The 20,246-nt window shown below is 38.5% G+C and overlaps 1 protein-coding gene across 6 annotated transcripts in view; it reads left to right on the top strand.

Moving 5' to 3' along the window:
• Window positions 1-19,535, top strand: part of ULK4 (unc-51 like kinase 4) — a 153,035-nt gene extending 133,500 nt beyond the window's left edge. For all 6 annotated transcript variants that reach the window (XM_058729532.1, XM_058729529.1, XM_058729530.1 and 3 more), the window contains one exon: window positions 19,377-19,535. In XM_058729532.1, coding sequence (XP_058585515.1) covers window positions 19,377-19,520 — 144 coding nt within the window. In that variant the 3' untranslated portion in view covers window positions 19,521-19,535. The remainder of the gene's footprint in view (window positions 1-19,376) is intronic.
• The last annotated feature ends 711 nt before the right edge of the window (window positions 19,536-20,246 follow it).

Genomic DNA, 20,246 nt, shown 5'->3' with positions numbered 1-20,246 from the left:
AGCTCTGTGTTTCTGGAAACCTAAGACTAACCTGTCATCTATGGAGTTGTTACAAGAGAGATTGGTGGCTGTGGGCTACAAGCTTCTAAGCCAAGGTGGCTTCCACGCCCATCCAGGGTGACTCTTTTCTCCCTGTGCCTGGGCCGTGTGCTGGCGCTGTGGCGAGAGCAACATGGGATGCAGCCTTTCCAGCAAGCCCTGGTTCCTGAGCAGACTGGCTGAAAATGTGATGCACGGTCGTCCTTTGCGTCGGTATGTTGCATTGACTCTAAAATGACGTCTGGTGGACATTGAAATATTCTCTCCCTTCTTGAGACTAAAGGATAGCAGAAGCCCATTTGTACCGTGTGTGTGTGTGTGTGTGTGTGTGTGTGTGTGTGTGTGTGTTGTAATGTATCTCAGAGATCACTTCCTCGTCATTTATAGATAGGCTCTTTGTCCCCCTGCCCCCACCTCACTTTTAAAACAGTGCTTCATAGTGTATGTGCTGCATTTTATTCAACCATTCCCCTCTCGGAAGATATTTGGACGTTAGGTCTCTTTTCTTACATCATAAGACTAAAATACGAAAAGGGAAACTTGAACAAATTTTTAAAGAAAATGTAAGTGGCTGTCTTTGCGACCTTGCTATAGGGAAAGCTTTCTTTTTTTTTTTTTTCTTTTTTTCAACGGTTTTTTTTTTTCATTTTTTTATTTTATTTTATTTTTGGGACAGAGAGAGACAGAGCATGAACAGGGGAGGGGCAGAGAGAGAGGGAGACACAGAATCGGAAACAGGCTCCAGGCTCCGAGCCATCAGCCCAGAGCCTGACGCGGGGCTCGAACTCACGGACCGTGAGATCGTGACCTGGCTGAAGTTGGACGCTTAACCGACTGCGCCACCCAGGCGCCCCAAAGACGTTTAGTTTTCAAAGATAGTATTTGCCATCTAAAAGCCTACCGGATATCCCTCTGCCTTGTGATTCAGAAAGTGTCATTCTGTTAAATTCACATAGGAATTGCATGGCTTTCAGTGACAACGTTGCAGCCTATAGCATTGGGAAAATTATTCTATGATGGAAAGAGTGCTCTGAGGGAAGAGGTATAGTGTTTGTACGCGGAGTATTTGAGGAACTTAACACTGGATCCTGTGGTATATTCATGAGATTGGGGGTTGACCGCAGCTTCTGTGTATGCCTTCTTGGCTTTTTGTTTTGGTATTTTGGGCGGTGGTCCATGTTTTGGATTGATGTTCACGAAGGCTTTGGTGCTTTTATTTAGAGGTATTAAACAGTTCATGAGTTTGCTAGTCATTTTGTACTTGTTCAGAATAGTGCCAACCTGGTTGCAGTGAGTGGATTTTGAGTAGGATACACATAGATGCTTAAGATACTTACTTAAAAATATTTATATGGTCGTCGGTTTGTTCACATATTCCATATTTGAGATTGCCGCTCTGTAATTGATTTTAGATTATAATATCTTACAGGATTATTCAGATATCATCAACATCATAGCCCCTTGCTTATGAATTTTGTTAAAACTGAGAAAGACTCAAGGGTAAACATTATATAATAAGTGTGTTCCTGTTGGGGTAGATGTGGGGAGGAAGAATGCTGTTGCTTGCATAGAATTTTTTCGATTTCTCAAACCTCCTTATACAGGTGTCAAGTTATTCCCCCAAACACCAGAATAGGAGTTGGTGTGGTGAACTTGGGAAGGACAGCGCGGGGTCCGCAGCTGTTGGGGAGGTTGCGGAGGAGAGGAGAGAGTGAATTCTGACAGTCCCAGAAACTGAGCAATCCAGGAATTTCCAGCAAGGGCTTAATCTCTATCAGAAAATTCCCCACTCAGAGTGGAAAACCTGGCATGTGGTTCTTAGATGAGTCATTGAATGTCGGGGAGACTTTACAGGTTGGGGTGTGTGGCTGAGTACAGAAAGACTGGGGAGACCAGAGCGGGCAAGAGTAACTGAAGCCCTTCAAGATTTTCGGAAATAGTCAAGGAAAAACTCTCTTGTAGGAGGATAACACTCTACGCTGGACAAACCATTAAATACGGTGCACATTAAATACGGTGGGAACCCTGAGAGGAAAGGTGTAGAGGACATCGGTAAGGCAGCTCTGGGAATGTGCTGTCGACTTGGCTCCAGGAGGCCCTATCTGTGACTATTTCAGAGTCACAACACAGGAAGGAGCCTTCAAATCACAAAAATGACCAAGAAGTTATCCTGGCCTGTCCTTACTGTCTACAGTAGAACCTCCTTCCTAAAAGTACGAGAAAATCCATTTCATTCAGACACCAACAAAGCAAAAGGGTGTGGTCAAAAATCCATGAAAGGATAGTATGAAAGAGTGTAAGAATAAGTGGTTCTGAATAACATGCCACTGGACAATGAAGGATTATTGAAAGAAAACACATGGCCCCAAAGCACATGAAAACGTAATATTTAAAAAAACTAAGATGAATTAGGAAATTTGGAGTGGCAGCTATGGGGAGAACTGTTCAAATCAGAAATGGAAGGGTGGATCAGATAGAAGCGGGCTGCAGGAAAGTACAAGAACTTATTTCAGGAAAGATTCCAAAATAAGAGGAAAAACAGAAACGACAGTTTTATAAAGGCACACAAAAGGCAGTGGGCACTGACACTTTTGTCTTGTAAGGATAATAACGGAAAGGAGAAAAATGAAAAAAGAAATGAAGGAAAAGGCGAAAAGCATCCCAGTGAAAGTCTTAGCTACAGAAGACGAAGAAAACAAAGTTATTGAAACAGAACAAATATTAGCAACTACAATCCAGACAATATTTTCCTGAATAAAATGAGTATTTGAATGCACAAATCAAAAGGACACACGGCATATCTAGGAGAATCATTCTACAATAGCAGTACTATGACATTGTAGAGAAAAGTCCTTTGAGCATCAAAGCAAAAGGACCTTACATCTTAGCAAGTCACTTAGAGGGAACGGCAGTTACGCTGGCATCGGACATTTTGCCGCAGTGATCCTTGATGTCAGAACTCAATGGAGTAAGGTGTTTAAATTTTTGAAGAAAAGATGATGTGACTGTGTATTACATTCAGTCACATTGAGTCTTTGTTGTAAACACCACAGGTACATGTGTGAACAAGAGCTCTTCCCGAGGCCTCCATCAGAGAATGAACTGCAGACAACCAAACAGCGTTTGAAGAAGCTGAGGCCAAGTAACGATGTTCAGGGCGACAGAATAGTGCGTCATTCTAAACCCGCAGTGACTGTCTCCATCCATCCAAGAGCACACACGCATGTATACACACACACTTGTGTATATCGATGCGTACAGGGCAAAGGGGTAAGGATATGGAAGTTACGCTGCACTCGTCAACTGCTTCGTGAGTTAATCACTGGAGCGACTCTAGCAAAGGGCTTACCGTAAAAACTCGGTGCCTGATTGTTGATGTTACCAGATTGAAAGCGTATAACACTCCTGAAACTCCACTCTGCTGTATTTCAGTTAACTGAGCTTCGAAAACTCACATCAACTTGTTTAAGTTACCTAGATTCCAACATCTGCCTCGGTTATGTTTTTCCTAAGATAAGTGACCTCAAACGTACTTGGTAGCTGGGTAATCAGTAAGGCATCCTTTGGACTTTATATGCTTTGGGGCTTAAAGACTTAAACATGAATTTTTAAAGGCATATCCTATTTCACAGGTGAGTTTGTTCATGCTCCCTGGTAAGAACGGCTTCCTTCCGAGTGTTCTTGGCTAGAAATACTGCCTTCTGAAATTTTTGGCCTTGCTGATTAATTTTGACAATAGCTGCTGTCCATTTTTATTTAGCAGTCTAGTTTGACTGAAGCTGCTGCTTCAGGTTTTGAGTTTTGACCAAGTAGCACAGTAGCGATTAATAATGAACCAGAAGCCGTAGACCTCTGTTATTTGGAAGTACTGAGAAAGAGCACTGAGAAATTTTGTGCATGTAAAATTTAGAAACATTTGAATGCCAAGTTTACTCAGGTTTTCTTTTTCTTCTCAGAGTCACTAGGCATACTGACTCAATGGTCGCTAATTAAACATTTAAAATGTGGTAATTTATGCATATTCATCAGACCTTGAGTTGCTATTGTGATATTTTTAGTCCATCTCTATTAGTAAATGTATTCTTTGAGATATTTTAGTCAGATACTTGGCTAAACTTCTTTAAGGAAAGCGTAACCCAAAAACAATTGTAGATTTAATCAGTACCTGTTTTATTTCCATCAGTATTAAGCAGGAAAAAATTATGTCCATGTAGTTATCCACATTTTTTCCCTTGAGGCTATTATCAGTTGACGGCTGGGCTGTCCTCTTCGATTTTTATCTGTGACCGGTGATGGAAGCAGGTCAGTTTTCCCTCTTGAGATTTGCAGACGATAACGTTGAAGTTCTCGGCCTTGTCATTATTTTTATTCATCTCCTAGTTTTGTCTTTGTGACATGTGTCAGAGGGATATTTTATCCTTCTGCTGAATTTTGACGAAGGTATTACTTTGTTTGTTATGGATGCTTCATATACCAATTCCTGGCATCCTGGATATTTCCTCCTGGCACCTTTGTTAGGTAGACGTGTGCTCTCCGAAATCACTGCTGAGTACCGGTGGATTGTTGGATGTAAACTGGTCATGCTGTGGTTTGCTTATAGACCTACGTGGCGTCTGGTTTTTGGTTTTTTGTTTCCCCCTCCACATGGAACATTTCGGTGTGTTGAGCTGAATGGCAAGGTGAATTTCCTTCAAAGCTGAGTACATAGTGGGCTGCAAACTGAAGGGACCCGAGGTCAGTTTCGGTTCTCTACAGGTAGTTTTGATTATTCAGCCTTGGCACTGAGTCTTGGCCTGCACCTGTAGCCTTCACCCTCTAAGTGTTGTGAGACTAATACTGTTCTAGACATGTGGTGCATGTTGCTTACAATTAATTACGGAGTCCTGGGCAGTTAGTTGTCGGGAGTCAGTCAGTCAGACTGGCCATTTCTTCAGAAGTGACCATTTAGTCATGAGACCATTTCTTCTCATTTGGTCATGAGAAATTATTCAGGGCACAGGATACATTTAAGCCTACATCAAGACTGTCATCTGTAATATACTCCATCTTTTCAAGGGACTCAGGGTTCCTGCGTTACAAATCTAGTACATAATTTATTTTTGGTGTGTGTTACAGTTTGTCTAGGTTTTTTTCCCCCCAATCAAAATCATAAATTATTTTAGTTTTGCCAGATAGTTAGTGATGGCTGCATCCACTACATCAGGGAGAAATACAGTAGACCTCATCACTTACTTGTGGGCATTTCTATGTTTTAAAATTACATGCATTGCTGTATGAAATTTTTTTTTTTAATGCCTGGAAAGTTTTCATCTTTCATTATATACTTAAGCTGTGTATTTCATTCATTTTTCCTATGTAGCAGACTCCTTCAAAACATAGTGGCTTGCATAAGAGCAGTGTTTTATTTCGCTCCCCAAGCTGTAATTGGGGCAGAGGCCGTGTTCGCTGGGAGGATGGAGTGGGATGGGGCATGAATTTTCTCCGTGGTTCGCTCATAGGACCGGCAAGTTGGTGCTTGCCCTTCGGCGGGCACCCAACTGGGAGTGTGGGCTGGGAGCCTCGTTTGCTTTGCACGTGGGCCTCTGAAGGTTACTTGGGCTTTCTCACGGCAGGGTGGTCAGGTTCCAAGAGTGCCCTCAGAGAACAAGTCAGGGACTACGTGGCCTTTTCTGACCTGACTCCGCAGGTCCTGTAGTTCACGTTTACCACCTCCACCCCCCGAGTGCATCGTCCCAGAGTTTGCCACGGAAGAACACGTCGAAACTGGATGTGGGGTAGACGCAGTCTGTGCTACGGTTATGATTTACTTCACAGATCCCCTCTTTGGGGATGTTAAGATGGCCGGCTGCCTGTTGTTGTTTCTGGTACGTGAACGGTACCACCATGAGGATTCTTGTACTTCAAGTCCCTTTGGTTCACCACTTTGTTAGGATATGTTCCTTGAGCTGTAACAGCTGAGTCAGGAGAAAATAACATTTTTAAGGCCTTTAAGAAATAAGTCACTTTCCTCCCAGTTGGAGGAAAGGTTGAACACTTATTTTCATATGAGCTGTATTTAAGATTTATCCATTTACCCATGACCGTGCCAACATTGGCTGTCATCCGTTTTCATCTTTGCTGGTCTGCTTTGCAATGAAATGAAATCTTATCCTGAAATTTGCATTTCTTTGCCTACTAGTGAGGGCAGAGGATTTATTTGCTTGTTAGGCAGTTTAAAATTCTTTCATCCGTTGTTTGCTAGGTCATGTGTTTTTTAACTGGAGTGTTCCTAAACTTCCTATTGGTAAAAGTGATTTATACACATTTCGAATACTTTTTCCAAGATTATGTATTTATGTTGGCAGATGTATAGTATCATACGGCTGTTTCCCCCTTATTTAAATTTAAATTCTTAATGGCATATTTGTAGTCTTTCTGGTGTGAGTAGAAAAGTAAGGATCCCAGTAAATGAACAGTCTGTTCTTTATTTGCTGAAGTCTTAAATATGCTTCTGATTGTTTTCCTCTTTCTGTTGTTCATGTTTTCCATACAAATGTCAAAAATTTAGTTCTTGCAGAACTGTTATGATGTTTTAATAATTGTATATAAAATACGGTGTAGGGACGCCTGGGTGGCTCAGTCGGTTAAGCGTCCGACTTCAGCTCAGGTCACGATCTCGAAGTCCGAGAGTTCAAACCCCGCGTCGGGCTCTGGGCTGACTGCTCAGAGCCTGGAGCTTGCTTCCAATTCTGTGTCTCCCTCTGTCTCTGCCCCTCCCCCGTTCATGCTGTGTCTCTCTCTGTCAAAAATAAATAAACGTTAAAATACGGTGTTTAGTATTTTTAGTTATTGTAGTATTTTTCAGCCTTCAGTCACCGTATCAAGCTTATTAAAAGGTGGTGACCATCATCGTCTCCGTTTCATTTTAAAGTTGAGGAAACGGAATCCTGGTGAGGAGATTTTGGCAAGGAACGTGGCATTTGTAGTCAGGTTTGCTTGGCTTCAGATCCCAGGTGCTTTCCCAGCACTTGAAGCTGCCACTCCCGGTTTTCAGGGGTTGTCTTATCACTCAGCCAAGAGCTGTGCTTTTAAGTCCTCCACCTCTGTCAAGTTTTCTCTTAACTGGTTTGTGTTTTTGTTCTTGATTACAGGGGTTGATTTTTTCCTGACCTCGTATAGTGAAAACTGTGGAGTTTTTAACTTTTACCTAGCCACTTGGAAAAGAAAGAGCACCAATTCTGTTTTTGGCATAATGCTTTTGGAGTTGAGTTCATAAACGCTACATTTGTGAATATTTGAGAAATTTAAATGCTTAAAATTTAATAAAATGCATTTTAATGTACATAAACCCTTATGAAGAGTATTCACTTGTAAGATTGTTTTCTTGGAGTTAATACACATTTTCATTTTCTTGATTTCTTATGCTAAAGTCTTATGTTGTATTTGTCAGGGAGGTAAATCTGTTTACATATAGATTTACTTTGTTAATTGCCATGAATTATGTTCTTTGTAAGTTAGAATAAGGGGTGTGTTGGGGTGCCTGGGTGGCTAAGTAGGTTGAGCATCTGGCTCTTGATTTCAGCTCAGATTATGATCCCAGGGTCATGGGAGTGAACCCTGCATTGGGCTCCATGCTGAGTGTGGAGCCTGCTAAAGATATTCTCTGTCTCTCTGTCTCTGTCTCTCCCCCTCCCCCCCATCTCTCCCTCTGCCCCACTAGCTCGCTCGCTCTCTCTCTCTCAGAAAAAAAAAAAATATAAGGAATGCGTTACCTTGTTTATAAAACTTTGGATAGCTTTAAAGTAATACTAGACTTGTCACAAAGGTTCTCCTTCTAAAGTGACTGTCGTTTGTGTTCATTTTATTTGCTCGAAACTCATAGTTAGAAATTTAAATAAAATGAAAAATGAATAACAACAAGTGTTGGCAAGAATGTGGAGCCAATGCAACTCTCATATATTAGTAGAGAATAAATTGGTACAACCACTTTGGAAAATCATTTGACAAGCTCTGTTGAAGCCAAAGAGAGGACTACTCCTTGACCTAGCAATTCTGCTCTCGGGTACATACTCAAAACAAGTGGATACATATGTTATTTGTTCACAAGAAGACATGTGGGAGAATGTCCATAGTGACTTTCCTAATAACAGTCCCAAACTCCAAGCGACCCAGATGTTCAAGAGTGGACTTGTAGAGTTTTCTGTTTTCACCTAGAACATTTTACAACAGTGAAATACGCATGGCTTCTACGCATAACACAGCTGACTTTCAGGCCATTATATTGAAGCCAGGCAAGGGGAATTTTTTTGACTTCCTTTTTTTTTTTGTTTTTTTTGTTTTTTGTATATCTTTGCTGTCTCCCCCTTTTAAAAAAAATTTTTTTTAAAGTTTATTCGTTTTTTAGAGACAGAGACAGAGCATGAGTGGGGGAGGGGTAGAGAGCGAGGGAGACACAGAATCCGAAGCAGCCTCCAGGCTCCGAGCTGTCAGCACAGAGCCTGATGTGGGGCTCAAACCCACAAACTGTGAGATCATGACCTGAGCTGAAGTCAGATGCTCAACCAACTGAGCCACCCAGACGCCCCTCCCTTTCTCTTGATTGATTTAGTGCTTTATCTATTTTGTTGATATTTTTCAAAAAAGCATGCATTTTGACCTATTTATCCTTTACCCATTTTTTCTATTTTCTATTTCATTACCTTCTGCTTACATATTGATTTTCTTTGATTTGTCTCATTTTTAGCTTTTGGCTTTTTGTGTTGGGAATTTAGTTCATATATTTTTTCTTCTTTTACTTTCATTTACAGTGTTTTTTTACAGGTTGTATTTTCTTCTGACTGTTCTAAATGCATCCCATAGATTCTGATAAATAGTGCTTTTACTATACAGGAAAGCCTTGGATTGTGAGTAACTTGTTCTGTGAGTGTTCCACAAAATGACTAAATGTTTCTAACAAATTGTAACTTGACAAATGAGTGATGTACAAGTAGTACGTGATGCTGAATGATGCATGATCATAACTGAGCCAATCGTTCTTGAAATTCACTTTGATATACGACTGCTTTGGATTACAAGCATGTTTCCAGAATGAATTATGCTTGCAAACCAAGGTTTTACTGTACTTTTAAGTTTTTCAATTTTGGCTTGTATTTTTCTGTTACCTTCAGGGCTTTTTAAAATAGTGTTTTAAAAATTTCCAGATACAAGGATCTTTGGGATTGGTGTTTTATTAATTTTTAGTTTTATTTCATTGTGCTAATAATAATATTTCACTTCTCTAACTATTCCCAAAAATAGAAGAGAAAGGAAAGCTGCCAAATTCATTCTGTGAGTTTCAACATTACCCTGATACCCAAACCAGATAAAGACATTACAAAAAGAACTGCAGACCAGTGTATCTGATGAACATAGATGTAAAAATCCTCAACAAAATATTAGCAAACTGAATCCAACAATACACTAAAAAAAATTATTCACCACGACCAAGTGGGATTTACTCCAGGGATGCAAGGGTGGTTTATTATTCACAAATCAATCAACATGATACATCACATCAGCAAGAGGAAGGATAAAACCATATGATCATCTCAATAGATGCAGAAAAAACATTAGGCAAAGTACAATATTCATTCATGATTAAAAATCCTCAACAAAGTAGGTTTAGAGGGAACATAGCTCAACATAATAAAGGCCATATATAAAAAAACCCATTTCTAGCATCATACTCCATGGTGAAAAGGTGAGAGCTTTTCTGCTAACGTTAAGAACAAGAGGCCGTTCCTCTCTCTCCTTTTATTTAACATAGAATTGGAAATCCTAGCCGCAGCAATCAGATAAGTAAAAGAAAAGACATCCAAATTAGTAAGGAAGAAATAAAACTTTCACTATTTGCAGTGACATGATACTATATATAGAAAACCCTAAAGACTCCACTAAAAAACTACTGGCACTGATAAATTAATTCAGAAAGGTCATTGGATACAAAATCAATACATAGTCCATAGTCCAGAAAGAGAAATTAAGGAAATTTCATTTTCAGGTGCACCAAAATTAAAATACCTAGGAATAAACTAAGGACTTATACTCTAAACTATAAAACACAAAGAAATGGAAAGACATTTCATGCTCATGAATTAGAAGAATTAATATTGTTAAAATGTCCATGCTACCCAAAGCAATCTACAGATTTAATGTAATATGTATCAAAATACCAACATTTTTCACAGAACTAGAACAAACAATCCTAAAATTCATATAGAACCACAGAAGACCCCAAAAGCCTAAAGCAATCTTGAAAAAGAAGAACAAAGCTGGAGGTATCACAATCCCAGACTTCAAAATATACTATAAAGCTGTAGTAATCAAAACAGTATGGTACTGGCATGAAAATAGACACACAGATCAATGGAACAGAATGAAGAGTCCAGAAATAAACTTGTGCTTTTATGGTCAATTAATTTACCACAAAGGATGCAAAAAATATACAATGGGGAAAAGACAGTCTCTTCAACAAATAGTGCTGGGAAACTGGATCACTTTTTATTATTTATTTATTTATTGTTTTTTGAAAGAGAGTAGGGGAAGGGCAGAAAGAGAATCCCAACCAGCCTCCACAGTGTCGGTGCAGAGCCTGATGCAGGGCTCAAACCTGTGAGCCATAGATCATGACCTGAGCTGAAATCAGAAGAGTTGAATGCTTAACTGAGCCACCCAGGCACACCCCCCACCCCTCCCACCCCCATTTTAAAAGTTTAATCTGGACCACTTCCTTACACCATACATGAAAATAAACTCAAAATGGATTAAGGACCTAACTGGGAGACCTGAAACCATAAAATTCCGAGAAGGAAACATAGACAGTAATTTCTATGATGTTGGCCCTAGAAACATTGTTTTTTATGTCTCCTCAGGCAAGGGAAACAAAATCAAAATAAATTATTGGGACTACACCAAAATAAAAAGCTTTTGCGCAGCAAAGCACACCGTCAACAAAACAAAAAGGCAGCCTACTGAATGAGAGAAGATATTTGCAAATGGCCTATTCAATAAGGGCTTAAAAGCTAAAATATATAAAGAATTTCTACAACTCAACACCAGAAAACCCCCAAATAACCCAAATGAAAAAATGGACAGAGGACCTAAGAAGACACTTTTCCAGAGAAGACCTACAGATGGCTAACTGACCCATGATACGATGGCGCAGCATCACTCAACATCAGGGAAATGGAGGTGAAAACCACAGTGAAATATCTCACACCTGTCACAATGACTAGAATCAAAAAGACAAGAGGTGGGGTTGTGAAAAACAACAAAAAAAAAAGGAATCCTCGTGCACTGTTGGTGGGAATGAAAATTGGAGCAGCCACTGTGGAAACCATTTTAGAGGTTCCTCAAAAAAATTGAAAAATAGAATGACCATATGATCTAGCAATTTCATAATTGGGTATTTACCCAAAGAATATGAATAATTCAAAAGGATAATGCATCTTTGTTTATTGCAACATTATTTACTATAGTCAAGATATGGAAGCAACCCAAACATCCATTGATAGATGAATGGATTAAGATGTGTCTCTCTCTCTCTCTCTCTCTCTCTCTCTCTCTCTCTCTCTCTCTCTCTCACACACACACACACACCCACACCCACACCCACACCCACACACAAGGATTGCTTAGCCATTAAAAGGAATGAGATCTTGCCATTTGCAGCAACGTGGATGGGCTTTAGCAGGTATAATGCTAAGCGAAATAAGTCAGAGAAAGACAAATACCATATGATTTCACTCGTGGAATTTAAGAAAACAAGTGAAACGAGACAAAAGATACTTTTTAAAAGTTTATTCATTTTAAGAGAGACAGAGTGAGTGGGGGAGGGGCAGAGAGAGAGAAGGGGAGAGAGAATCCCAAGTAGGCTGCACACTGTTAGACCGGAGCCTGATGTGGGGCTTGAACTCACCAACTGAGATCATGACCTGAGCCAAAACGAAGAGTTGAATACTTAACCGATTGAGCTACCCAGGCACCCTGAAACAAAAGATAGTTTTAAATGCAGAGAACAAATTGGTGGTTGCCCGAGAGGAGGTGAGTGGGGGGATGGGTGAAATCTAAAAAAAATATTTTTAATTTTATGGGTTATATTAAGAATTTCTTTGTGACCTTTTATATGGTCATTTTAAAGGAACATTTTGTGTGTGTTTAAGAAAAGGTACATTTTCTGTTATCTAAATACAAAGTTTGATATATACCCATAACATCTAATTTGTTGTTTATGTTATTTAGTCTTTTATATCCTTACTTATTTTTGTTCTCTTGACAGTCTTGGACTGAGAGTGGTGTGATAGTCTATTGCTCCTTACATCTTCTATAGTTTCCACTGTATAGAAGTGGTTGCTATGCTATTTTTTTTTAATCTTTATTTTTTTGAGAGTGTGAACAGGGCAAGGGCAGAGAGAGAGAGAATCCAAAAAAAGGCTCCAGGCTCCAAGCTGTCAACACAGAGCCCGACACAGGGCTAGATCCCACCAACCTTGAAACCATGACCTGAGCCGAAGTTGGACGCTTAAGTGACTGAGCCACCCAGGTGCCCCAGTGCTATTTATTTAAGGCATAGCATTCATTGCTGTATTCATTACTGTTAAGTGTTTGTTTTGAATGGTGGCCTTTAGCATTAAAGATGTTCCTTGTCTTGTTTACTTCTTTTTGGCCTAAATTCTGCCTTGTATAGGAGGAAGAATCATTATGTAACTCTTTGTATATTAGGTACACAAATACAATTCCTGCTTTGTATTCTTGTTGAGTTTGCCTAGTGTGTGTATGTATGTGTGTGTGTATATATATGTGTATATATATATCAAGAGGTATCTACATCTGTATTATATTCTCTCTGTGTTATATTTATCACTTTTATCACTTCTAACATTTATGTACAGTGTCAATCACCTTTTGGAATACAATTCTGTGAGAATTAACATATGCTTAGACCCTGTTGTTACTACCACAAGAAGGACATAGAATGATTACAGCATCCCAAAGGATGACACTTTGCTCCTCCCTTTTTAGGAAGACCACTTCCCATCCCAGTCCCTGGTAATTACTGATGTCTTCTCTGCTCCAGAGGTTTACTTGTTCTAAAATGTTATGTAAATGGAACTATACTGTATGTAATCTTTGAGACTTGTTTTTTTAAATGTAGTTGAGATTCATCCATGTTGTGCATATCAATAGTTTATTTTTTTATTGCTGTGTAATATTCCATTATCTAGATATACCACACTTTATCCACATACCCATTCAGAGACAGATGGCTTGTTACCATTTTTTGACTATTAAGAAAACTCTTGTCAACTTTGTAGGTTTTTCTGTGAACATGTATTTTTATTCAACTAGAGTAATACTTAGAAGTGGAATGCTATATTATGTATGGTAGGTGGGCGTTTAACAATTTTTTATCAAAGTGTCAAGCTATTTTCTTTTTTGTTTAAAAAAAATTTTTTTTAAATGTTTATTTATTTTTGAGAGAGACAGAGACAGAATGCGAGTGGGTTAGGGGCAGAGACAGGGAGACACAGAATCCGAAGCAGGCTCCGGGCTCTGAGCTGTCAGCCCAGAGCGCGACGCGGGGCTCGAATTCACGAGCTGTGAGATCATGACCTGAGCCGAAGTCGGACGCTCAACCGACTGAGCCACCCAGGCGCCCCGAGTGCCAAGCTATTTTCTAGGGTGACCGTACCGTTTTGCAGGCCTATCAGCTAGTTGCTCAACAACCTAGTCATTTTTCATTTGGTCATTCTAATAATTGCCGAGTGTCTCATTGTGATCTTAATTTGCATTATTGTAACGGACATTAAGCATCCTCTTGTATTTATTTGAATATCTGCATAGGTTCTTTGGTGAAATGTCTGTTTAAATATTTTGCCCATTAAAAATGTTTTTGCTTAATACTGAGTTTTGAGAGTTCTTCATATATTCTGGTTACAAATATTTTATGCCAGTATCTGGCTTGTCTTTTCTTACAGGGTCTTCCACAGAGGAGAGGTTTTAATATTCATGAAATTCAGTTTATCAGTTAGTTCTTTTATGGTTTGTGCTTTTGGTGTCATGTCTGAAAACTCTTCCTAGCCTAAGGTCATGGAGATTTTCTGGTTTGTTTTCTTTTAAGAATTTCATAGTTTTACACTTTTTATGCAGCGTATGACTTATTTTGTATGATCGTCATTTTTGTATATGGTGCACGGAATGGATTGAAGTAATTTTTTTTTTTTTGCATGTAGCTATCCAGTTGTTCCAGTACTATTTACTGAAAAAACTGTCCTTTGAAAACAATATATTTTTAAAAATGCGTATTTATTTTTGAGACAGAGCGGGGGGGGGGGGGGATGAGGGGGAGGGGCAGAGAGAGAGGGAGACACAGAATCCGAAGCAGGCTCCAGGCTCTGAGCTGTCAGCTCAGAGCCCGACGCGGGGCTTGAACGCACGAGCCCCTGAGATCATGACCTGAGCTGAAGTCAGAGGCTTAACCAACTGAGCCACCCAGGTGCCCCTGAAAAGACTGTCCTTTATCCAAAATTCCCTTTTCACCTTTGTTTTTTTTTTTTGGTCCATGAAATTTGTGCTTTATTAGACAGTAGTGAGTCTGAAGGTAACACAAGGCAAAAAACTGCATTCTTTTAGTTACAGTTGGACAATTTGCAACATTTTAAAGGAGATGGAAAATGCCTATTTTGACAAGGCTTAGTAATTCATTCCATTGAAGTTCCATCGATGTCAATGGCACTGTTATTTTGTACATGATAAGATACGGAATGTAAACATTTTGTACAAAATAGGATATTTTAAAGGGTGCTGTGATAGTCCTACAGTTGGCCAGCCTATTTCCTTTCTGAAGAAAACCACAAAGTCATTTTAAATGTCTCTAGATTAAGAACTTTTCTATCTCCAGATCTCTAAAATTAGGACTGAAACCAATAATAAAGTCCATTCTCTTGCTTTGAGACTCATCCAGGATAAACTCAGAGTAATTCATTTTGTTGTAAGCAAGACCCAGCAAATTCAGAAGCCAATATGAAGTGCCTTACTTATTAAGAAAAAAAAAAACTTATTAATGTTTATATTTGAGAGAGACAGAGCTTGAGCAGGGGAGGGACAGAGAGAGAGGGAGACCCAGAATCCGAAGCAGGCTCCAGGCTCCAGGCTCCAAGCTGTCAGCACAGAGTCTGATGTGGGGCTCGCATTCACGGACCGTGAGATCATGACCTGAGCCGAAGTCAGATGCCCAACTGACTGAGCCACCCAGGCACCCCATAGAGTGTAAAACTGTAATAACAAATATTTTCAATGGTAAAGGCTTCTAATTTTTAAAACATTATGACATTCTTTGGTTAGGATTGATTACATTAATTATAGAAGTTTCTAACGCAATTACTTAGTAAGTTTCCTTTTCTGGGTTCAAGAAATCAATGCTTTAAGGTTAGAAAACAGTCAGTTAAATATAATATAGAGGTTTAACTACCCATTTTACATTTAATTAAAACCACATTTTTCCTCCAGAAGACCTCAACCTTGATGTAAAACAAAGGATATGTAAATAAGCTTCAGTATAATTATAATAGTATTGCTATGGCTTAGTTATCTTAGATTATTAATTATCTACTCTTGTTGCGTGTTAACATTTCCCCAACAAGCCCTGGACAGGAGGGAAGTAAACATGAAATTCAGTGAAACTCAGGTTAATTAGATTTCCTACTTGTTAGCAATTGAGAAAATATTTGGAGAAAGAATGGCAGTATTGCGAGTGTCCGACAACTAGTCCTTGTGCATTGTTCTTCACCTCTAACCATTTTCTCGTCTGATAAAAGGTAATAATTTACCTTAGGGAATTGTGGGAATTAAACGAAATAATTGTACTTTTGTCTTAAGATCATTGACTTTATTTCTGTTTCTTTGGTCTGTGTAACCTGTCATTTTTGTCAATACCACATTGTTTTGATTACCGTAGGGTTTTTTTTTTTTAATGTCTTAAAATCATTGTGTGATTATGTATTTTTTTCCCCAAATTGTTCTGCTTGTGAGTTCCTTTGCCTTTCCATATAAATTTTACAATTAGCTTGTCTATATCTACAGAAAATCCTGTTGGGATTATTTTGATTAGAATTGCAATAAATCTGTGGGTCCCTTTGGGGGAAAATTGGCATATTAACTTGGAGTTTTTTTTTTTTTTTTTTTTTGAATAGATGAACATGGAATGTCTCTTATTTATGTATTTAACATTTTTTCTTTCTTAATTTTTTAGAGTTAGCAGTTTAAAAATTCTCTACCTTTCTTGTTAGTTCTATACCTGTATTTCTTTTTGTTGTTATCGTTAGTTATTGAAAAATGATACTTTAAAAATTTGCTGTTTAATTGTTCATCATTGGTGTATAGAAATACACCAGATCTTGCTAAACTTATTAGTTGTAGAAGCCTTTGTATAGATTCTTTGGGATTTTCTACATAGCTAATCACAATCTCTGAGAATATTTCTTTGATTCCAGTGTGAATGACATTTATTTTTCTTTCCTTATCACACTGGCAGTGACTTTCAGTAAAACACTGAGTGATGGGAATGCACATGGTTGTTTAATTCCCAGTCTTGGTGGGGAAGCATCAAGTGTTTCCCCTTTAATTTTGATGTTAGTTATATTTTTTCTCTAGATTCCCTTTTACAGATTGAGGAAGTTCCCTTCTGTTCTAGTTGGGTGAGTTTTTGTCATGAATGCATGTTGAATTTTGTCAAATGCTTTTTCATCATCCACTGATAAGATCATGTGGTTTTTCTTATTTCGTCTGATGAACTACACTGATTGATTTTCAAATATTGAACCAGTCTTGCATTTCTAAGATAACCTCGACTTGTTTGTGATTTTTTAATTTATACTTTTGATGTATTGTTGGACTCAACTTGTTGATATTCGTAGAGGATTTTTGCCTCTGTGTTCCTGAGGTATATTGTCTGTACTTGTTTTCTCATATAATTAACTGTTTGGACCTTTTTCATGTCTATAAATGCTTGTATAAGTATGTAAGTGTGTGTGTGTGTAAGTAGTTAGATACACGCATCTAATGTGTTTATCTCCTGTAGCCTCTTCTAGATCTTTTCATCCTTTTTTGTTATTTTTTAAATATTGTATTCATTTGGAGTTTGTTTTCAAGTCTGACATTCGGCCCTGCCTGCCACATACATGCACTCATTCTGTTAATTTTGGTTAGCTCAACATTCAGCAGAATGTTATTACATCACTTTTAAATTTCAGATTGCATTCCCATACATTGGGTATTCTGTCCATTTTTTTCTCCTTAAGGAGATCTCTCCTGGAGTCTTCTGATCAACTCCAATATGGGTAGGCTGCTCTCTGTGCCCATTTATACCTATCACCCTGGAAATCATCTGGGGATTCCCTTTGCCTCTTTCCTGTGTTCAGTATACTCTCTTCTTGGTTTATTTCCCTAGGGTGAGTGTTGGGGGTTATATAGAGGAATGGTGGTATATTAAGTGATTTGGGGAAGGTAATAAAAAACCAGATCATGAAGAGCCTTGTATGCCATGATAAGGAATTTTGGCTTCATCTTAGGAGTTGCAGGAACTATGGAGAATATTTTATAGGTGAATAATGTACTCATATTTGCTGTGGGAGAAGATCACTGTGGCTAAGATTTCTAGGATAGATGGAAGAAAGCAGAGTGAGATAAAACATGTTCTAGTAATCGAAAAATATGGTGTATTGCAATATAAGGGAACATCAATGGGGGTATCATTCTCATAGTAACAGGGGATCAATTGTACATGGGAGAAATGAGGAGTCAAGGAAGATGCTCAGGTTTTTCAAGCATGGTCTTGAGCTGATGATCCTCAGAGGGGGAGAATCATGTTTAGGGTAGGTTCTGAGCTTAGTTTTGGATGTGGAGTTCAAAGGATTGCAATATACCCTTCATCCACATTCAGAAAATGTTAGCATTTTACCATGTTTGCTTTATACTTCCTCTTTTTGTCTTTTACCTTGTGCGTGCAAGTACATGTGTGACCAGTTTGAGAAGAGGTTGTAGACCTGATGCTCCTTTACTTGTAATCAGTTTACTGACTATTCCCTAAAATCAGGCAATGAATTTAAAAAGAAGTTAACATTTATTTAACATTAACTCATCTACTTAACTTTTTCAGATGTCACGATCATCCCAGTTGTGTTCTTTGATGTGAAACAAAATTGCCAGATCTTGAATTGCAGTCAGTTATCATGTCTTTGAAGTCTTCTGTAATTGCAACAGTTTTTCAGTCTAAGACTAGTGGATCTTTGAGTGGTTTTGGAATTATGTGTTTGTGTGGGGGGTGGAAACAGATGACTCAAAGATTCCTTGGTGTTTATGGTTTTATTTTACCCAGGTGATGACTTAGCTTGATTATTTGGTTCAGGAATTAGGCGAGATTCATGCATGGATACAGATACGTAGGTATATCTCCATCCTTAAATAAAAGCATATGCCTGGCTGTAAATTCTTCTTGTTTGGCAATGTAGCACCCAATGTAAAAGGACAGTGGCATAGCAAAAGAGCTGCTTACATTTACCTTGGACATACTGGTGTTACTGCTAGGTGCTTACCTCTCTTAAGGACTGTGGGGAACTTTCACTCTTGCTCTGTGTGGCCATCTCGCTAATAATTCTGTATTCCTGCCTGCTTGTATTCATTAACTCTGTGTGTGTGCCTGCATTTCCTTTTTGCCTGTCATCAGGCACCTGAAACAAAGTGAAAATAATGCTAATGTTAGTATTTATTCCTCTGTGTTGTATTATGCCTTTTGTTAAAGAATGTTATAGGAATACAGGTTTTTCTTCCGTGTCCCGTATTGAGTATTTTATGTCTGTAGGACTTGAGGTGTGTAGACTAGATGCGTAGACTAGAGATGTGCTTTCTGTACATGCAGGTTTGTGCAGAGGTTCATGGGTACATGCAGTTGTGACTTCCAGTTGTTCTCATTACTTATTGCCACCCTTACTGTTGGGCGGTTGACTGATAAAGAGATGGATGGGCTTTGTTGTCCTATTGGCCTTGATTTCAATCCAACTTTGTGAATTGGTTAACTTTTCAAGGTTCATTTTTCTCTTTAAGAATAATACTGTCACCTTGTTATGGCTACTTTCCAGGTTTAAATGAGATAATACATATTAAAATTTTGGTTACACTCCCGCACAAATTAAGAATGCAATAACAATAGTTGAAATTATTTTATTTTCTGCCATCTGTTTGTTTATCGTAAACTCTTGACCCTGATAGTTGACTGCTCTATTTATTTCATGTTTTCTCACAAAATATTTTAATATCTTCCACAGGATTTTGTTTCTACAATTATCCGTTTACTTGACAGCCCATCAACTTCGATTAGAGCAAAAGCCTTCCTCGTTCTTTTATATATTTTGATTCATAACCATGAGATGCTGCTGCTCGGCTGCCAAGCAAGGTATGATTTTCTCTGATGGTTTCAATTTGGAACTTGTTTTATTTATTTATTTTTACTTACTTTTTCATTTATATCCAAGGTAGCACATAGTGCAATAATTTCAGGAATAGAATCCAGTGATTCATCCTCTACACATAATTCCCAGTGCTCATCCCAGTGAGTGTCTTCCTTAATGTCGCTTACCCATTTAGCCCATCCTCACACCCATGACCCCTCCAGTAACCCTCAGTATGTTCTCTATATTCAGGAGTCTCTTGTGTTTTGTCCCCCTCCCTGTTTTTATATTATTTTTGTTCCCCTTCCCTTCTGTTCATCTGTTTTGTATCTTAAATTCCACATATGAGTGAAGTCATATGGTATTTGTCTTTCTCTAATTTCGCTTAGCAGAATACACTCTAGTTCCATCCATGTTGTTGCAAATGGCAAGACTTCATTCTTTTGGTTGCCAAATAATATTCCATTTTGTGCGTGTGTGCATGTGTGTGTGTGGTGTATATGTATATATAGTGATTGCCAAGTAATACTCCATTATTCCATTATGAGTGTGTGTGTGTGTGTGTATGTGTATGTATATTTATACATATATCTTCTTCATTCATCTGTCGGTGGACATTTAGGCTTTTTATATACTTTGGCAATTGTCAATAGTGCTGTTATAAACATTGGGGTCATGTGCCCCTTTGAAACAGCACATCTGTATCCTTTGGCTAAATACCTACTAGTGCAATTGCTGGGTCATAGG

The sequence above is a fragment of the Neofelis nebulosa genome, chromosome 5 (genome assembly GCF_028018385.1).
Source record: "Neofelis nebulosa isolate mNeoNeb1 chromosome 5, mNeoNeb1.pri, whole genome shotgun sequence".
Lineage (NCBI taxonomy): Eukaryota > Metazoa > Chordata > Mammalia > Carnivora > Felidae > Neofelis > Neofelis nebulosa.
Note: the sequence above shows the minus strand (reverse complement) of the source record. Positions and strands in the feature narration are given on the sequence as shown.